This window comes from Parasteatoda tepidariorum, chromosome 5, assembly GCF_982258835.1.
Source record: "Parasteatoda tepidariorum strain Cologne lab strain chromosome 5, Ptep-v5.0, whole genome shotgun sequence".
Classification (NCBI taxonomy): domain Eukaryota; kingdom Metazoa; phylum Arthropoda; class Arachnida; order Araneae; family Theridiidae; genus Parasteatoda; species Parasteatoda tepidariorum.
In genome coordinates this window covers 120,029,649-120,049,233 of record NC_141759.1, presented here as the reverse complement: position 1 = coordinate 120,049,233, position 19,585 = coordinate 120,029,649, and the positions used below count along the sequence as shown (strand labels likewise).

The 19,585-nt window shown below is 27.8% G+C and overlaps 1 protein-coding gene across 6 annotated transcripts in view; it reads left to right on the top strand.

Annotated features, from left to right (window-relative positions):
• LOC107440320 (5'-3' exonuclease PLD3) overlaps positions 1-19,585 on the top strand; it is a 69,895-nt gene that overhangs the window by 26,167 nt on the left and 24,143 nt on the right. For 3 of the 6 annotated variants that reach the window (XM_016053216.5, XM_087165006.1, XM_087165005.1), the window contains one exon: positions 16,191-16,456. In XM_016053216.5, the coding sequence (XP_015908702.1) occupies positions 16,191-16,456 (266 nt within the window). Of the gene's footprint in view, positions 1-1,995; positions 2,153-12,036; positions 12,375-16,190; positions 16,457-19,585 lie in introns of those variants that run through there. The other 3 variants (XM_016053217.5, XM_071185553.2, XM_016053218.5) reach the window with 2 other exon arrangements.

Below are 19,585 nucleotides of genomic sequence, written 5' to 3'. Positions count from 1 at the left end.
CCGATCTCGTTGTGCTGTAGTTTATTATTGCTTATGTTACCCTGATTTTTTTTTATTAACTCATGAAAACGAAAAAGAAAGTGCAACTTAAAGTGGTTGAGGGGTCCCCACTGGTGCACTGCTTTAAATCATAAAATACTATTGCCATTAAACGCTATTAAACTCTTCCTCAAGAATGAACAAAAAATCCATAATTTATATAGTAATTATCAGGACTAAGATGCCTTTTATTGCTGGCGTATTCAATTTTTTCTTCATGAATAGTTGTACATTTTGCATTGAATTTTATTATTTTGATCCAATATATCAAGAGTTACTGCTGTACAGAGTTTTTCTAGATACAAGAAATTGATTCGGGTCACTCTTTTAATTTGAAGAATTTGTGTTATCAGATGGCATTCGATAACATAAAGCAAATCCTGAACATAGCCACTAAATATTAATAAACTCCTATTTATCTTCATCGGGTATTTATTGACAGTTTATTTTGTTTATAAATGACATCGTCCGTGAGCTTTAAATCTGGACACACAGCTCAAAAGGTGGGTTCACAAAAATGGACACTGCTCAAAATGAGTATTTACGAAAATTGACGCAGCTCGAAATGCCTGTTTGTAAAAACGGACATAGCTTAAAAAACGTACTGAAAAAATGAACATAGCATGAAATTCCGTTTTGCAAAGCTGAGCTGAGCGTCAATAACAGCACTAAAGAATACATCTGGAATTGTTTACATTGTAATGACTACTATATAACGGATTACTCGTCATTGCGATTACGGGTAATTACGATCACAAGTAATAACGATCACAACAAGAAATAATAGGAGGTAATCATGATTGCAAGTAATCAAAATATAATATTATAATATGATCAGTATAATGATAAGTTCAAAATGTAGAGAGCACATGAAAAAAATTATGACGTATAATTTTATTATTATTATTTTTCTCTTTTTTCATTGTCCTGTAATTTTTTTCCTGTTTTCTCTGCATTTTGAACTTATTTGATGAGTTCTATTTAATTGCAGTTTATGCGCAGTAAATAAAACTTATTGTTTTTCTTATTTTCTTCGTTTTTTTTTCTTTTTGTCCTTTTGTGTATATATATATATATGAATGTATATGTATTACATGCATTCATGTATTGTAAATGGAGTTTATATGATATTAAAATTTTTGAAAAGAATTATCTACACATTTTTTCTAGGTATCCTTACTGTTTATGTTAAGGAGTCAAAATTCTGGGGTCATTGCTTAGCATATTAAAGGCGCATTTCGAGCCTTGTCCAGTTCTCTAAACACGCATTTCTTGCTCTATGTCTCGATTTAAAAGCTCACCTATGATATTTTAATTATTATTTTATATATTACCAATTTTATAAAGATAAGATTTTTTTATAAATTATATATATATATATATATATATATATATATATATATATATATATATATATATATATATATATATATTTATGAAAAGAAGGTAATATATAATGTTTTCGAAAAATTTTAAGGACATTATTTTTTATTTAAAGGTAATTTTTCACGGTGTTTAGAGTTTTTTTTTAAATTATTTTTTTTAACCCTTTGAGAGGTAGACACGGTTGTCTCCGATCTTTTAGCTTCATCAAAAAAACCGGTTTTCCCCCATGTTATTCAATGGGAGAGTACCCGTGAGTTGAATTTTCAAGTGATCAACATCTCAGGTAATATCTATACATTAATACCATAATTCCTGAGGGGGGAAAAAAAGAATTATGATTTCGAGGAGAAATAAAATATCAATTTAAATAGGTAGGCCTATTTTGGAATGACATCATAAAAAAAAAGGAAATAATTATTAAAGAAAAAGTTTGAGATGAGTCACTTCATATAAACATTTTCTTTAAGAAAAATGAGCATAAAAAATGTAGTAATAATATTCTTTGGATGGGCAGAGGAAGCCATGATTTGAATAGGAGAAAAACATTCTATTCGAGGAGTGACGTCATTCTTTCTGAAGAGAAGAATAAATCCAAATCAAGTAGTGAGGTTTGTGAAGAGAGGTACCGCGTTTTATTTCATTTCAATGTGAAGGGAATACTATATCTTTCTTTGTCATAAAGTGTCATCATCTTCCCCTCAACTTTAAAAACTCTTCTACAGAAAAGGTATTTCATCTCTCTCTTTCTTTTTTCTTCCTTCAAATTTCAACATTTATTTATTTTATCTAAATAGGATCGAATAGACTCTCTCTTAAAAAAAGTTTTTTTCAATTTTCTTATTTTCGTGAATTGTTTCTTATTCGTGAATACAAGCTCTTGATGACTTATTATTATTCGACGGCAGAATATACCGTTTAAAAAATGTAGAAAAATAAAGGGGTTACTTTATGAGATTAGAAAAATAATTATTTTTAGAAATTCTATAAATTTTTCCTCAAAACTCTTAAAGAAATGAAGTGACACTCTTCAGAGTCTCTAAAAGTGAGTCATTTAAAACTAAAAATGCGTCAGTTTTTAGATTTTTGAAATTTAATTTTATGTCCGATTAAACTGGCGAATTGGAGGATGCTAAAAAAGCCTTTCAACGTTAATGGCATAAAAAGATATTTAATCAAAACTCTAAAAGCAGACAACTGTATATTATTTAACTTTCTTTCGAAAACTGCTGAATTGTGTTATCTAATTTTGTATATTGTAACAGATATAACTTTGTCGGAAACAATGAATAGGGATTCTAAAATACCGCACTCTTTTTATCTCAAATTCTGATTGGGTGATGATGGCCTTGCACAGTTCCTGTCCAAATTATAAGACGCACTATAAGATTCTATTGTAAAATCTCAATTATCAAGTGATACTATACAGCTTTAGTGTTTTCATGTGACTGAAACCGGTTTGTACTTGCTTACGTTCGTGTATTAATGGGTTAAATGAGACGATATATAATACAGATATTTATGATAACAGGTATTATATTATATTATTTAGACCGAATTATTAGACACCCTATAGTTTTTTTAAGTAATGACATAGTTTGCGCGAGTTTGTATACAATACTTTTATATTTAAACATAGGGGAGAGTCGGGTAGCCCCGCCCACTGAAGGAGTATTGCTTATATTTCTGTATAATATTGAGTAATAATCAATATTTTTGTATGTTTCTATATGTTTTATCATCCAATTAAATAATGCAACAAGAATAAACCAAAAAAAGTATAGTTTAACTTAAAAAATAGAAATTTAAAAAAACGTGTTTTTCAGCTCTTTTCAAAATGTGTCGGGTAGCCCCCGCCCAGTTACAAAAATTATGTTTTTTGACTGTTTTTTCAGGTGTAAATGAAAATGACCAATGTATTGACGATAGATAAACCTCATTTATCATTTTTATCACAAAATTATTTTATTTATTACATATTTATATACTTTTAGTAAATTCTATCATTTAATAACAATCATTTAATAACAACAATATTTGTTGTTAAAAATGCATATAACATTCAAATTTGAAGCAATAAAATAATAATCTTTGTAATCGTACATTTATCGACGAAATAAAATTGGGTGGTATGACCCGACATTCATCTGAGCGGGGCTACCCGAAATCCTATTTTTTTTGTAAATTTGTAATGACTCGAACAATTTTTCACATATAAACTTCTTTCTTTCTGCAAATTAAACTTAAGACTACATACTTTAATGCTGTATGTATAGAAAAAATTATTTTTTCAGTATTGAAATGAAGTATAATCGAAACATTCAACCAATTTTTCTTAATTTCATGACTACTGTATTCAACATATTTTCAAAACTATTGTTTACCATGTTACCAGCTGCATAAATACTTGAAACTTTGAAAATAATCTTTTTTTAATATAACAATTAATGTCCGATGGCCCATTGACTTGAAAAAATATTCTATACATATGAAATTGACAGTGGGCGGGTGTACCCCCGCCCACTGATATATACTTCCTATATGTATTTATAGGAAGTATATAACATACATATACTTCCTATCTATATTTATTTTATACTTCTTATATGTATATCTTCCTATATGTATTTATTATACTTCCCATATGTATTATTTACTTCCTATATCCTTATACTTCCTATGTGTCACATACTTCCTATATGTATACATATACTTCCTATATGTATTTATTTTAGACGTATTGCTGTACAATGCTAACTAATTGATACACGAAAATAAACAAATGCAAACCGGTTTCAGTCGCGTAAAACAAAAATGCTGTATAATGCGCATGCGCCGATTCAATGTCGACGATGGATGGTCCGCATTGAATAGTTGATTTGCGAATTGTGACTGCGTCATCGTCTTCCTCGTGCTGTGTTGCTTCTCAGTCTCATTTACCCGCAAAGGGATCCAGCACACACTCGACCTGCTAATAGCAATACGGGAGAAACCACACACAACCGGGATCTCAATACAGCTCTCACGACAAACGCTCAAAATCCGGTGAACTTGATACAGCTCTCCCGGTCTTTCACAAATACGAAAACAAGTGGTTCATCGAATTCTATTCCTATTAAAATTCTGGTGGGGGAGTAGCGTGTCGTAACTATGACTACGGTTATTAAGCATTCATTCACTAGTATATAAAACACGCTGAGTCGATTCGACGTGGGAGGTATTTTTTGACAGATGAAGGTTGTCGAAAGTTCTTTCCCAACATCAGCAAGAACATTTCCCAAAAAGAAAAATTTTTTAAAGATGAAAAATGCAATTGTTAAGCACAACTTGTGAAATATTATTTTGATTTTCGAGTATTTTCCTGTTGTTGTAGCTAATTTAGGTCGCACTATGGGCGATCGTCTTGGAAACATCCCTGTGGATGATTCGAACATTTTGATCCTCCACAGAGGGGAATCATGTATTTTCTAAACGTATCGACTCAATAAAAAACTTTGACTTTTATAATTGTGAATCAAAGAACACCACTCATTAAAATCACCGTCAAGAGATTTTAAACTGCTTCCGAGTTATCAGTAGGGAGATTTCGCAAATTGACTTCCGTACTCTCCCGTACGTAAGATTTCAATTCATTGCGCATGCGTCAGTTTAGTTGAAATGCGCCGTGAAAAAACATCAACCTTACGGAATGAAAACAAGAAATCAGTATCAAAAATCCGAAAGTTAAAAACACTGACGTAGTGGAATATCATTTTAATTTTACCCACCAAATCGAGACAAACATTTACAATGGACGTAGACTATATCTTTAAAGGTGTGGCATACGAAGATATTTTGCTCCACTCAAAATTGATGTTCTGTGAGCAGAAAAATTTGGTAGATTATAGATTTTAATGAATTCAGCGATTTTTTGATGAACGTAAGCGAGCGTTTGGAAGGTGGCGTAAAAATGCTAAATCTTCCTAATGAAACAAAAAAAATAGGATGCGTTTGACGTCAAGTTCACTTTTTATTTTATTTTAATGATTATTTTTTAAGTTGGTGCTAAAATAAAATATACATTTTTCACTGATCGGTTAAGAGGCAAGAAATATGTAAATTTTCTTATTTTAATGAGGAAAAAGGTAATCAAAATGACTCGGTTGCAAACGCTGAAAGGGGCAATTTTCGTTTTTTGATGTAAATACCTGTCCTGAAAACAAGGTCTTGGGCTTTACTTTATTTCAAATAAATGAAGATATGAAGTGAATGCTTTAGGTCATTGTAAAGTGATGAAGCTACGTCTGAAAATGGAAAACTTCTGTCATTGCCCGCTAAAAATGACTGAATTCAATCACCGACATGAGGTTTATATTCACCTTTTTAGAATGCAGCAAGAAATTTCTATTTGGAACAAGATAAAGTTTCAACTGATCTCTAAGACATCAAACAGCAGCACGAGAACAAATCTTGAGCTTTAATTACACCTTATATGCATACGATCATTTTCAGACTTATAACTTAGGCAGAATTCAGTTTGAGTCTTCCTGAGAATTAACTCGAAATTTATCATCAGCTTTTTTTTAAAGCTCATTTTAGAATTAAATCATGAGCCTGAACACAATTTTGACGTTCGTTTTATGCTTAAACTCACTCTTTAACACAGTCATAAACTTCAGTTTGAATTCCATCTCGAGATTTATCTTCAGTTGGAGCTCAATCTTCAGCACAATCATAAACAACATTTTGAGTGTGAATTCCACCTAGAGATTTATCTTCAGTTTGAGCTCAATCTTCAACTTGAGCCACTATAACGTTCCACTGTAGTACAATTTCCATCTTCAGCTTAAACTCTATCGTCATTTTTAGCTCAATCTGTAGAGGCTTCTTCTAAATGAACACAATCGTACATTTTATCGTCAGCTTAAACAAAAGCAGAACTTTGAGCTGAACTTAGCTTCTCTCACTTGAGTTTCACTTCATTATGAGCTGAGCTCTAGGACAGCAGCTCCAGATATTACAGTAGGATTGTCATTATACAATGGTAGCACATGTTTTGTAAACCATATAGCTAATAGACTAACACCTTTAAACAAAAGCAAACTATGAGTAAATAAAGCATGTGCAATACGAAGAACAGTTCATGAAATATCTTGTTAACCCAAAAGCCAAGTAAGAAATGAATTTAATTTTTCTTACTTAATACTTCTTCATGGCAGGTATTTATTATTGTTAACACTTTATCTTAAAACTAATAGATATATGCAAAAATCACATCTGAGTACTTTTAAGGATTTATGATTACCATCTAATGCACAAATTTTTGGATTCGGATTGTACCATGTCTTCATGACAAATTTTAAATTTCGCTATCCAAAACCGTTCTTTTACAACTAGTATCTTTTTTGTAGTGTCTTATAAATAGTAAAAATAGAATTGAAAAGGTGACAAAACAGAATTCATTGTCTTAAAAGTTCTCTGCTCTGCCAATAAAGCGTCGTTTTCACAGGTACCTTTAGGAACTGACGGTGTCTATTCAGAGGAGTTACAAAGGGAAGAGTTTTTGAACAACTAAATCATGTTATTATTAAGAATGCTATTTTGTTAACAAAGTACTTTTATTTCAAGAATGAGTATACATGTGCACCCTAAATGAATGAGGCTTACTTCATAGTGTATCGTAAAAGCAAATTTTCTGAATCTCAAGCGTAAATTGGTGTAAGTGAAACAGAATTGTGGCAGCTACTACTTTACACCCATTAGTGTAAGAAAGAAGCATTTATTCGATATACCACTTTATGGTAAAGCCACCCATTTTTTTTACAAGATTTGCAGTGTATCGAATGTTTTTCCTCAGTAAAATAAAATAAACATCAGTAAAATAAGTAAAAAAATCCGATAAAAAAAGATAAAGGACATTTTCTCATTATTTTTATTTATTTATTTTACTTTTCTTAGTTTTGAAATAATTAATAAACTTAGAACCACAAATTAGTAATTCATTAAAAAAAAAATTGATAAAATTCAAAAGAAGGAAAGAAGAATTCATGGAAGGACTCTTTCGAAAGTTCGAGAAAGTCAATTTCATGCTAAGGACAACTGCTCGCTCACACCCTATAAACTAATACAGATGTTAGAACATCATTTTCTAGCATTGATGCTTTTCGTGCATTGGGTAGATTAGCTGTTATTCGCGTGATCTGTCTCCATAAAAAGATCCCCCCCCTCATATTATGTTTCAGGGAATAATAAACAACTTTTTTCCGCAAAAATGACATCTTATCTTATTCCTCACATACACACACACATATACATATATATATATATATATATATATATATATATATATATATATATATATATATATATATATATATATATATATATATATATATATATATATATATATATATATATATATATATATATATATATATATATATATATATATATATATATATATATATATATACATATATATATATATATATATATGCATATATGGCAGTACTTTTACTTTCGTTACTTGTACCGCCGGTACAAGTAAAAAGTACGTACTTTTACTTGTACTTCGTTACTTTTTAAATTTAGTACTTTTACTTGTACTTTCGTTACTTTTTTAGGGAAAAAGTACAAGTATTTGTAACGGAAATGTCGAATGAAATCGTTACTTTTTTCTAAAACTCAGTAAGCTTTCTAAAATATTTTAATATCTAATTATTCATAAAAATTTTATATTTCGTATAAATTTTAATATCTAATTATTTTCTATTTATAGAATAACATTTTATATTTATTTGAAACATTTTTCATTCATTTAAGTATGTTAATTTAAAATTTTGGTAACAATGTGTGCGCATTGGATGCTTTTTTAAATAATTTAAGTAACTAATTTCATATTACTATTACAAAAAATTTTGACACAAGTTTTACATTTTTTAACGTTAAAGTTTTAAATTATAAAAACAATGCTTTATTTAATGGAGATGTAGTACGCATTAAAAAAAATCTAAAATATTATAATTTTTTTAATTTTGCAACAAAATATCTTTTTTGAATTATATTAAACGTAACATATATACTATTACGAAACGTATTAGTTATTCATTTCATAAAATTTTAAAATGAAACATTTGTTTATAATTTTTGGATTTAGTATTGCACATCGTGGATTATTAGTTATTAGTTATTTATTTCATAAAATTTTAAAATAAAACATTTGTTCATAATTTGCGCATCGTTATTACAAATCCAAAAATTACCATTATGAAATATTTCAAAATGAAAAAAATTTATAGTTAAAAACAAAATATAATTTGTAGTTTATTGGATTTATATGGGTTTCCTGTATATGAATGTATTTTTTTTAAATTTATTTTCTAACATAAGTTGTAATGTTTATCGAATTTGTCGAACAAGGTAATTTATTTATAAAATAAAGCTTCCGAAAATAAAAACAAAATTAAAAAAAAATTTTATAGTTCTAATATTAACATAAATCTAAGCTCCTTTTTATATGTAAACAGATAATTTTGATTTCTGGTTTGGCTCCTGGGTATTTAATGTCCATAACTTTCAAAATTAAAAATAATTAAATAAATAACAACAATTTTGCAAAAACATTAGAGAATATAGGAATATTATTCAATAAAATTTTAGGTTACTTTGAATTTTCGATTTCCTAGAAATGTACTTTTAAATCGTTACTTTTTTTGTTTAGTACTTGTACTTTTACTTGTACTTTTTACTCGTTACTTTTTAAATATTTTTATTAACTTTTATTTACACATATATTGTACTATGTATCTATAAATTAAGGAATGAAGCGACAATAAAGAATGAAAGAAAAATTAAAAATAAATTTAAAAGCTTGTAGTTTATTTAGAGTACGCTATATCAAGGGAGAAACTTTTCGTCTCAAATTCTGTTTCATGTCCATTGAAACATAAAAGTTGAAAGTTTAGAGATCAGTCTGTTCTGACATTCCTAGAGTAAGTCAAACTCTCGAAATACAAACAAATTGTGAGACGATTATTTAAGATTATGCTGTGGGCAAGTTCTTCAATAATTTGTTTGCATTTTATTATTTTGAAAATATTCTCTCATCATCAGATTTACTCTCGACAGAAACATCTATGGAGATGAAGCAGAATTTCCGACGAACAGTTTCTTACGTGGTATAGCGTCCTCTTTAACTACGCAAGTTGCAAGTACCCCAAGCTGCAAGAAAAGTTGCAAGTACCCCATGATATAAGAATAAAGTTCAAAGAGAACAGGAAAAGAACAAAAAAGAAACAAAAAGATTTTAAACAAAAGGGAAAAAAATATATCAATAGATTTATTAATATGTATATATCTATATAGCTCATTATAAAGGGATAAAAAGAAAAAAACGAAGAAAATTAATAGGTTTTATTAACTACGCATAAGCTTCAAGTATGAAGAACTCATAAAATATGTTAAAAATATTGAGAAAATATGAAAAATGGAAACATTAATGAAAGCAGAAGAAGAAAAATTATTAAAATAAAATAGTTTTAAAAAATATATGTTAAAAAGTCACAAAAGAAAAAAAAAAGAAAAAGATATAATCTCTTCATCAGCTCACACGATTATATCCTCCAAAAAGGAGTGCTCTCTAATATTGTATCAATATAGCGAAATATATCAATACAATAGACTGAGAAGAATTCAAAAATTTTTTTAAAAAACTTAAGCAAACTATAACACATTAAGTAAAAAATGTATCACTCAAAATCTATGTATCTTTCGGCCTCTACAATTTTATAAAATGTAACTTCTTTTCTATTCTGTGCGATTTAGAAAGTGTAGTTCTATTAAACAATTGTTTAAGCCTAGGCTTTCATATGAACAAATAACTTAAAAATACATTCAATATTGTAGCTTTTTTTAAGAAAAAGATACTTTTAATTTTTTTTAATTTCATTAACTTTTGTGTCACATCTTTCAGATTAGCTTGGTGATTAAAATTAAATTGCATTGAATAGAAAATTGTATATTTTATTTATTTTTCCAAACAATAAACAATTTTTTTAACAAAAAAAAAAAAAAGAATTTGAATAAATGCTTTTGCATCATCTTGAAAAGAAAAACATTATTAATGCGTTTTCTATTTTTAAAATGCGAGCGAAATTTTAAAAAATCAAAGAATTAAAAAGTAAAGTAAAAAGAAAGAAGCTTCATTTTATATGCAAAAGTGCATCCTTCATCATTTGGTTACTCCCCACATAAGTTTCTGATGTTTCTGATGTTTCAAAGTTTGAATGTATTTCACTCTCTATTAACAAATAAAATTATGCAATTTGAATGTTTATACTAAAAATAAAAAGTTTATGCTAAAAATGAAATATATCAAAGTGTGATAAATAAATTCTATTAAAACTACATTACATGTTTGTTAAAGGTACTTTACATTCCAGTTACTTATTTTTTTTATAAAATGAAATACTCACTTTTAAATATAAAACTAAAATAATTTGTAAAACATTTCATAAATATATACGATAAATGTATTTTAAAAGTATGGGGAAACCAATTTAAAAACAACTGCAATAGTTCGCAATTTTTTAAAACCTTTTTTACCGACCTATCCTTTCATAGCTTTGTAATTTTAAAGTCACATTAAAGTGTAAATTAATATCGTAGATATAAATGTACACAATACTAAACAATACATAATATTAAATGATACATATGTACTAAATATATATCTATATATACATACTAAAATTTGAAAGATGATGGTAGTACTGACAGAGTTCAAATTATCTTCTTTCGTAAAAAGAAAAAGAAAGAAAGTTTGATTAAATTATGTTATTTCCTTAAAAAAAATCTAAAATACCGGCAAACAAATAGTGATGTCTTCTCTTCCCAGAGTAACAAAAATGCCTACAAAACAATTTATCGTATATTAAAATGTAAGTTCGTTACTCAAACTTTATATAACTAAAAATAGGTGTCAAATTAATAGAAAGTTTGTCAGTAGAATTTTTAAACTAAATGCTAAATGAAAATTATACTCTAGAAATAGTGTTGGAAAGTATTTCGTATTAGTATACGTACTCTACATACATCATGATCGATGTCACGTACAGAACTTATGCGTATTATTGAATTAATTTTTCGTTTAACATTTTATTCCACTCTCTATTAAGACATTTTTCTCATAATTTTATCTCATTATCATTGTGCATAATTTTAAGGGGAAAATAAAGAAAATCTTAATCACATTTACATCTCTCAATGCCCCTCAAGAATTCTGGCCCCAAGGGATTTGGAGTCTTGTTATATCTTTATGTGTTTTTTTTTTACTTAATTATTCTAATTAGCTTTCATGATTTTGAAAATTATTTTATTATTTGAAGATTACACTTGGTACATTGAGTTTTTAGGGTAATTAAAATGTGTTTAAATTTGTTAAAATTATTGCATGTTTTAAAAAATGCTTTGTTTTATGTATATTAAATTTTTTAGTTCGATTTTAAACAGTATGACACATTGAAGTCTGAAATATTTCTGTGCCCGGGGGCGCTGATGCCAAACTCGCTACTTCTATATTTAAAACGAGCCCTTCTCACAGGATGCATTCGTATGGCTGCGAAAGGCATGCAAAAAAAACTGGAAGGCAGTAGGAATGGTCCTATAAAAAATTTGACTAGAAAAGGATCGCTCGGCTAAGAAAATCTTATGGATACTTTAACTTAACAAAAATAGAAAGCCGGAAGCTTTTCTATAAAATAAATAAATTATTATTTTGATTGCGAAAAACGTTGTTTTGTTTGTAAATGTTAATCATCTGATGATAAATAAAATTTGTACGTAGCATAAAATTAACAGCTGGTGTCGCATAGTTTATTTTTGTTTCATATCCATTATGATGCTTCAACTTTTTAAAAATAGTACATTTTAATTATTGGAAAATCGAAATTTTTTGTTTCTGATCAAGATAGAAGGTTGTATCTTTCATAATAATTAATATATTTAATCAGTTACAGTATAGTAAATTTTGTGGTATAACATATTTATTCTGTGAAAACTTTTGATAATCATTTTGCATTGATAATTTTTATTAATTTTTGCTAAGATATTAGGATTTTCTCATATGATAACTTTAATGATCAGTTATTGCCTTATTTCTATAATGTTGTTCAAATAATCATCATATATTATACTTTGTGTTAATGAATTGAATCGTTTCAATTTTATTACATTTCATTTTAAAGTAAAATAAAGTGTTACAAGTTTCGACAATATATACTTAAGTGAAATAAAATTGTTGTAAGTGTTATCATAACAAAAATACCTGTTTGTCAATAAGAATTGTTCATCTTTTAGAGTATACTATTGCAATATACAAATTTAAAATACTTGGCGTATTAAAAAGTTGTTCTAATCAAGTTACTAATCTATGCATTCATTTTAACTTAGTATTTTTCAATAATAGAAAGAATGTTTTATTTCTTCTCATTTAATTTCATTAAATAAATGTCAAAAATCTCATAAAAAATATCTTAAATTTAAGGTTTTTGAAATTGAAGGCTATTGAAAGACAATTTATTCAGAAAAAGTATGTTTACTTAAAAGTATCAGATGGCTACAGTCATTTTTTTATAGTAGAAAAGTAGCAGGGAAATGATTTTGTGTTGAAAGTGATGCGGAAACAGCCATCCGTCTCTGAAATTGTATATATATTTAATTCTTTGTGTTTCTATATTTTTTTTAAAATTTTATTTTTAAAAAAATAGAATTAAATAATTTCTCTGGGTTGAAATTTTACACATTTAAAAATGAGTTCTACCTATTAAGTGAAATCAACTACAAGTCTGTTGAAAAGTTAGTACCTATTATCTTAATTTCATACAAATGGTTATGCTTCTACCTATTATTATTCATCATTAGAGCTTACCTAGTATTTATTTCAGTTTTATTTTATTTACCATATTTATATACATATATATATATATATATATATATATATATATATATATATGGTAAATAAATTATCTGTTTTTTTATTTTTATTGTCTGTGGATACCCCTGTTCAATAAAATGCAAACAGAATGGCTATCTTAGTGTTAAATTTTTTTTATTTTTTAAATTGAATTATTAAATGAATATCTAGTAAATATAGTATAGTAGTACACAGTTATTAAGTCTTTACTAAATTAATTTAGAGACAGAATTTATGCATATTTAAGCTAAAAGTTATATTGTTTTTTAATAGACTCAGTAAAATTATAATGACATTTAGAGAATTATAAAATATTAATTAAAAACGAAAACCAAATAATATTTGATTAAAATTATAGCTTTATTTTATTAAGTTTTAAAATTTGACGTGATTTAAAATGTTGCAAGATAAAAGAAAATTAATTTTTATACTTACATTTTTAATGTCAATACACAATACATATTCAAAATATAGGAAATAATAGATGCCTATTTTTAAAGTTAGGCTGTACATTGCTAGATATGAATTTGTATTTTTTTTAAAAAATCTGTTCCTTATTATTCAGTATCTATGCAAATGCTTCTAAAAATATTTTCGTAATTTTATTTATTAGAGTGAATCTATTATTTTTTTTTTACTGAAAATATCTTAAAATAAATCTTACTTATTTTTTTTAAACTTTTGTGGTTTAAATCAATTCATATTAAGCAAAGTTTAAATTATAAACTGAGCTTTTCAAACAAGTGATTGTCCAATCCATGAGTTGAAAGTTGAGTTGAATAGGTCTTTAACAATCCACTCTCCTGTTTGGCATTTTCTAACTTAAAAAAAACTTGATTCTTGTCTTTTTTTAAAATTTTAGGTAGAAAATTTTTAAATAAATAAGTGCTTTGTGTTATAATTGGGATCAACTACAGTCTAATGGAAAATCTGCAAAAGACAGAGATGGTTATTAAAAGCTCCTGAATTGTAAATTAGTGACCAGAGGTGTCACGTTTGTTCCTTATTGATAAAAAACCATGGGAAAGATTACCCTGTTGGAAATTGATTTCTTCAACTCAAGCTGAAAAAACGGAAAAAACTTTTATTGTTTCAAAAAAAAATGTCAAATATTAAATCAATTTTAAAGAGTTTATAACTAGAAGCTAATTTAAATAATAGAATCAATTTCAAGCTTTTTAAAAAACGTCATTTTTGAATATTTGAAACCTATAAAACAGTGTTTGGAAAGAAGGAATTAAAGTAACTATAGTCCTTTAAGTAAAGGTGTAAAGTAAAACCTTATTTTATAATTATAAAAAGAAAACTGTCTTCTCGTGACGTAAGTATTTTCGATGGTAGCAGTTTCAAATTGAGACAATTTTCATTGCTACTGTAAAGCTGGTCTTCTGTAAGATTGTAATTTTTTACGCTTTTCTGCAATATTTAATTTCCTTTATCAAGTTTTCATCACCCTCGAAACAACAAAGCTTATTCTTGAGGAATCGGACCTGAAAAAAGGTATATTTTTTTGGCTCTGATGTGTTAACTATATATAAAGTGCCACACCAGTTTTTTCATACTCAAATTTTTTTAAGGATTTTTTTTCTCAAGACAAATTAGACCACTTGTTAGCAGAATGCTCTTCTAGTTAACTTCTTTTGCTCTCCGCCAATCACCTACCGTGACTTAAACTACTTAGTATTTAGCTGCAAGATTCTTAAGAGTTATCCTGTTTTTTTTAATGCTTCCAATTTCACTTTCAACAAATTTTCTTTTACTTTTTTTAGAACTTAGTTTTTCTTCTTAGAACATAAAAATGCAGGATTAGAAACAAATTAAAACATTTTAAATTTTTTTAAGCATGACTAAAAATTTCAATCCCAAGCACAAATGATAGTTAAAGACTACACTTATTTATTTTAAGATTGTAGGAACTTATACATGTTAAAAATATCTGAGCAGATGAATAGTGAATGGGGAGGAGAATTTTTAACCCTAATAAAAATTAGAAGAAGGGATTTCTGCAGATAGCTTTGGGAGTGAGCAATTGAAATATGACTCAATGAACAACATTGGAAACCAGTCATAGTAATTGTTACACTTGTTGTGTCTGTGTTTGCCTTTATTTGGAAGGAAGTTGGGATTCATGGGAAACTAAAATAATTTAGTTCAGTATGAAAAAAGTCTCTTTTTAAAAAAAAGGGATAAGTTATTCTTTTAATTTTGTTTTCTTATATATATATATATATATAAATAACCTTTTCACATATATATATAACCGTCATTGAACAGCTGGCCCAATTATTGTAAGTTTACGACTACTAATGTTCAACTCCATAGACTTATCATTTTGAACCCAATCCAGAAAACAAGGAAACTCCTGGATCAAGTGTTGGGAGATATTTGTCTTCTTGGAGGACTTTTTGATGGAACTAACCCTCATTTACATCACAAGGAGAGGAAAACCACGGTTAGCCTGATGGTAAAGGATCCATGATCCATCTACCACTGAGGATATTTTACATCAGCACTGTGATCGGTGCAAGTTGGATGCACAATTCATATAGACTGATTCGAATTCATCCATCATTCTTACTGTTTGTAAACAATTGCATTGGCCATCTTTAGTTTCTTCCATTTTGTTCAGTTTCTTCTGTTCCCCAACCCCCCACCAAGTTTCTTTTAGCGCCTTTCTAGGTTTCTTCCGGTTAAAATGCCAATCTTATTTCTGACTTAGAAAGGCTCAGACTTTTTCTCTTTGGTACTTAAATGCTACTGCTTTCTTTATTTTTAAAAATGCTTGAATGTTGACTCTTTTTATTTCTTTCATTAACAGACTGTCGTTGAGCGTACTGGAAAGCTTGACGTTGGTGAGTTTGAGCTGCAGTTTTTTGACTCTCGCTACATGCTGAAGCCTGAGACAGAAGAAAAAAAATGGAAGGGATGGTTAAAACCATCATGTATTCCCATCACCATCATACTGGTCCTCATCATACTCGTCGTGCTTTTACCCCTTATAGGACAGGACGAAGTAAAATCAGTTGAAGTCATGGCCCTTGGAGATTATGATGCTCAATATAAAAATTGTTCGAGTCCATGTGCGTAAGTTCCAGTTTCTCATTCATTAAGAGGCATTATCAAGACTAAAATTAATCATTTATTTCATTCTTTAACTTGTTACCTTATTTTAGTGCACACATCTCATAGCTGCCAACTCTACTGGATTTTCCCATTTTCTCCTGGTCTACTTGTATATTTTAGAAAATTCCCTATAATTGAGTAAATTTTTGAGGAAAAAAAATTCCTATTTGAATACAATTATAATGCAATTTATTGCTTGCTAGAATATTTAAATAAGTATTATTAGTGCATAATGGAGTGAGCCTTACTTGTAGTAATCAGTTTAAAACTTTTTTCTTCTAAAAATTTCAATTTATTTTTATGCAAAATTCTTTTTTTAAATTATAAATTTTTTTAATTATCAATGATGATTTACTTGTTTAGTGCTATTTAAAATTAAAAGTTAAAGTTAATATTAAAAGAAAAATTTATATTCATTTAATGCCATTCATAAATTGGAAAATATTGCAGGTCATTTATAGTAATTAGTGTATTAAAATGTTTGTATTTTGATGACAATAAAAATCCCTACAATTCCCTATATAAAAAATATTATGTAACAACTATGAAATTTGGTAAAATTAGCTGAAATTTTTTCCTAATGTGTTGGAAGCTATATGCAATTAGGTACTTTTGAAGTTAAATATGATTTCATTCATACTGTTTGTTACGTGATCAGCTCCTTTGTTTTTTTATTATTATTTAAAACTGGGCATTGTAGCGAAAGAAAAAAATGTGTTTTTAATTTCAACCTTTAATTGATGTAAGCAGGGTTGGCAAGATTTTGCCGCAGGTGGGAAAAACCATGGTAAATACCGGTAAAAACCGTCCTGGCAAAAACAGGTTTTTGCCAAGCAAATTGGCAAAAAGTGGCAAAAACCTATATTTTCCAAGATGAGAGGACAAAAACACATTTTTGATACAAAATTATTCCTAAAATTGAAATATATTTAATGAATATAAATAGTTACAAAAAAATTAGCAAAATTATTATTCCATAATTAAATGATAATGTAATAATATATCATTTTAGTAGTTTAAAACATTATTGATTGGAAAATTTGTGATTATTCTCTTTTTTCCAGTGAAATGAACTTATTTTAAATTAATATAACTATAATTTAAAGCATAAAATATCTTATCAACATGTGTAGTTAATTATTGTACAAATAATAATTTTTTATAATAAATAATATTATACAAATAATAATATTTATTTGTAAAAAAACATATTTTAGGATTCTAAAATGAAAGGAGATCAAAAACTTTCAATCTTTTAAAAATTATTACCCTTATATTAATTATTAATATGTTAAAAATAATTTTTTCATGTAATGTATCAAAATTATTATTCCTTATGATTGATTTAAATTTGTTTCAATTATTTTGTAATAATATTTAATCAGCAATTTAGATAATTTGGTTTTTGCCGGTTTTTACCAGTTTTTGCCGGTTTTTACCAGGTTTTTGCCACTGTCCTGGCAAAAACCCCTTTTTGCCGGCAAAAACTCCAACCCTGGTTGTAAGCATCATATAATTATTGTGGTGAGATCGACAGTACTAGGAGATTTGATATACACACATTTTTCAAACTGATTTATAAATTTAATCGTTCCTTTAAGTGAAGGTTTTTCAAGATTCATTCATGTAATTAATGACCTGGCTAGCCCCCCATCATCTCTCAAATCATTACCTGCCAAACATAGAATTAATGCAATGCTTTTATCTTATATGTAGGAGCAAGTATAATATTACCTTTAAATAACTGATAAGTCTTACAACGAATTTAAACCTCTCTCACCATCTGTGCATTGTCAACCATCCATTCATGACATAAATGAGAATTCTGACCAATGGCATGATGATGGCGATGAAGTCAGCCATACAGTCTTTACTGGTTTACTTACCTAACAAGTCTTAACTTATCAATCTGAAGCAGGGTGGGCTTCAAGCCACCACTGACAGAAGTCTTAACTACTCATGTTTTGCAGCTTGATTCAGGGGTGATGTTATTCCGGGTGTACCCTGGAATTCTGATTGATTCGTGTACTTCCATGAGTCAAAACATGTAATCCAACGAATCAAAAATTTAAAGTAAGAATAAGTTCTAAAATTTAAATTTTGAAACCTTCTCTAAATCACATTAACAAAACGTTTTCATGCACATGACCCTGGAATTCTGATTGATTCGTGTACTTCCATGAGTCAAAACATGTAATCCAACGAATCAAAAATTTAAAGTAAGAATGAGTTCTACAATCTAAAATTTAAATTTTGAAACCTTCTCTAAATCACATTAACAAAACGTTTTCATGCACATGACTCTGTCACAATTTTCTTTCTTTTGTTTGTTGAATTTTTATTGATTTAATATTTGATGCTGGAATCCACTGATATTGCGATTTATATTCGCGTGATTTTAATATCTAACAATGATTTTTGCATTTGCCAGATTTAACAGTTAGTTATTGCGAATTGTATTCACGCGGTTTAAAAATCATACATCGGGATTCCTATTTACGTGATTTGAAAATCCAATATCGCTGTTAGTATTCACACGAGTTTAAAATCCTATGTCTCTATTGGTATACACAGGATCTAATAATCATGTATCGCAATTCGCATTTATGCGGTTCAAAAATCCAATCTTGTGATTTGCATTCTAAAATCAAAGAGTGCGATTCATATTCACACGATTTTTAAACCCAATATCGCGAGTGTTGTAAGAGCTAAGTTTTTTCTTAAATTAGTACTATGAAAGTGTGTTTTATTGGCAGGTAATTTAATTATAAACCTTAGTTCAAAAATTTATATTAAATATGTAGTATATAAATTGATATCTTGTTATCGAGTTTTTGTACAGAAAATTTTCAAGGTATCATTTTCAGTAATATATGTAATTAATTTCTTCTAAATATTTTCCTATTATTTGAAATCAATCTTTAATTCTTTTGTGTGTGAATCTTTAATTCAACAAAGTTTTGTTGTGATTACATTTGAAAAATGTTCCATATTTTCAATTTAGCTCTCATTTTTGATCATCATTCATAATGATAAGGGCCAGTCAAGCGAAACTGAGAGTGAATTATTATTTTATTATTGTTATTAATT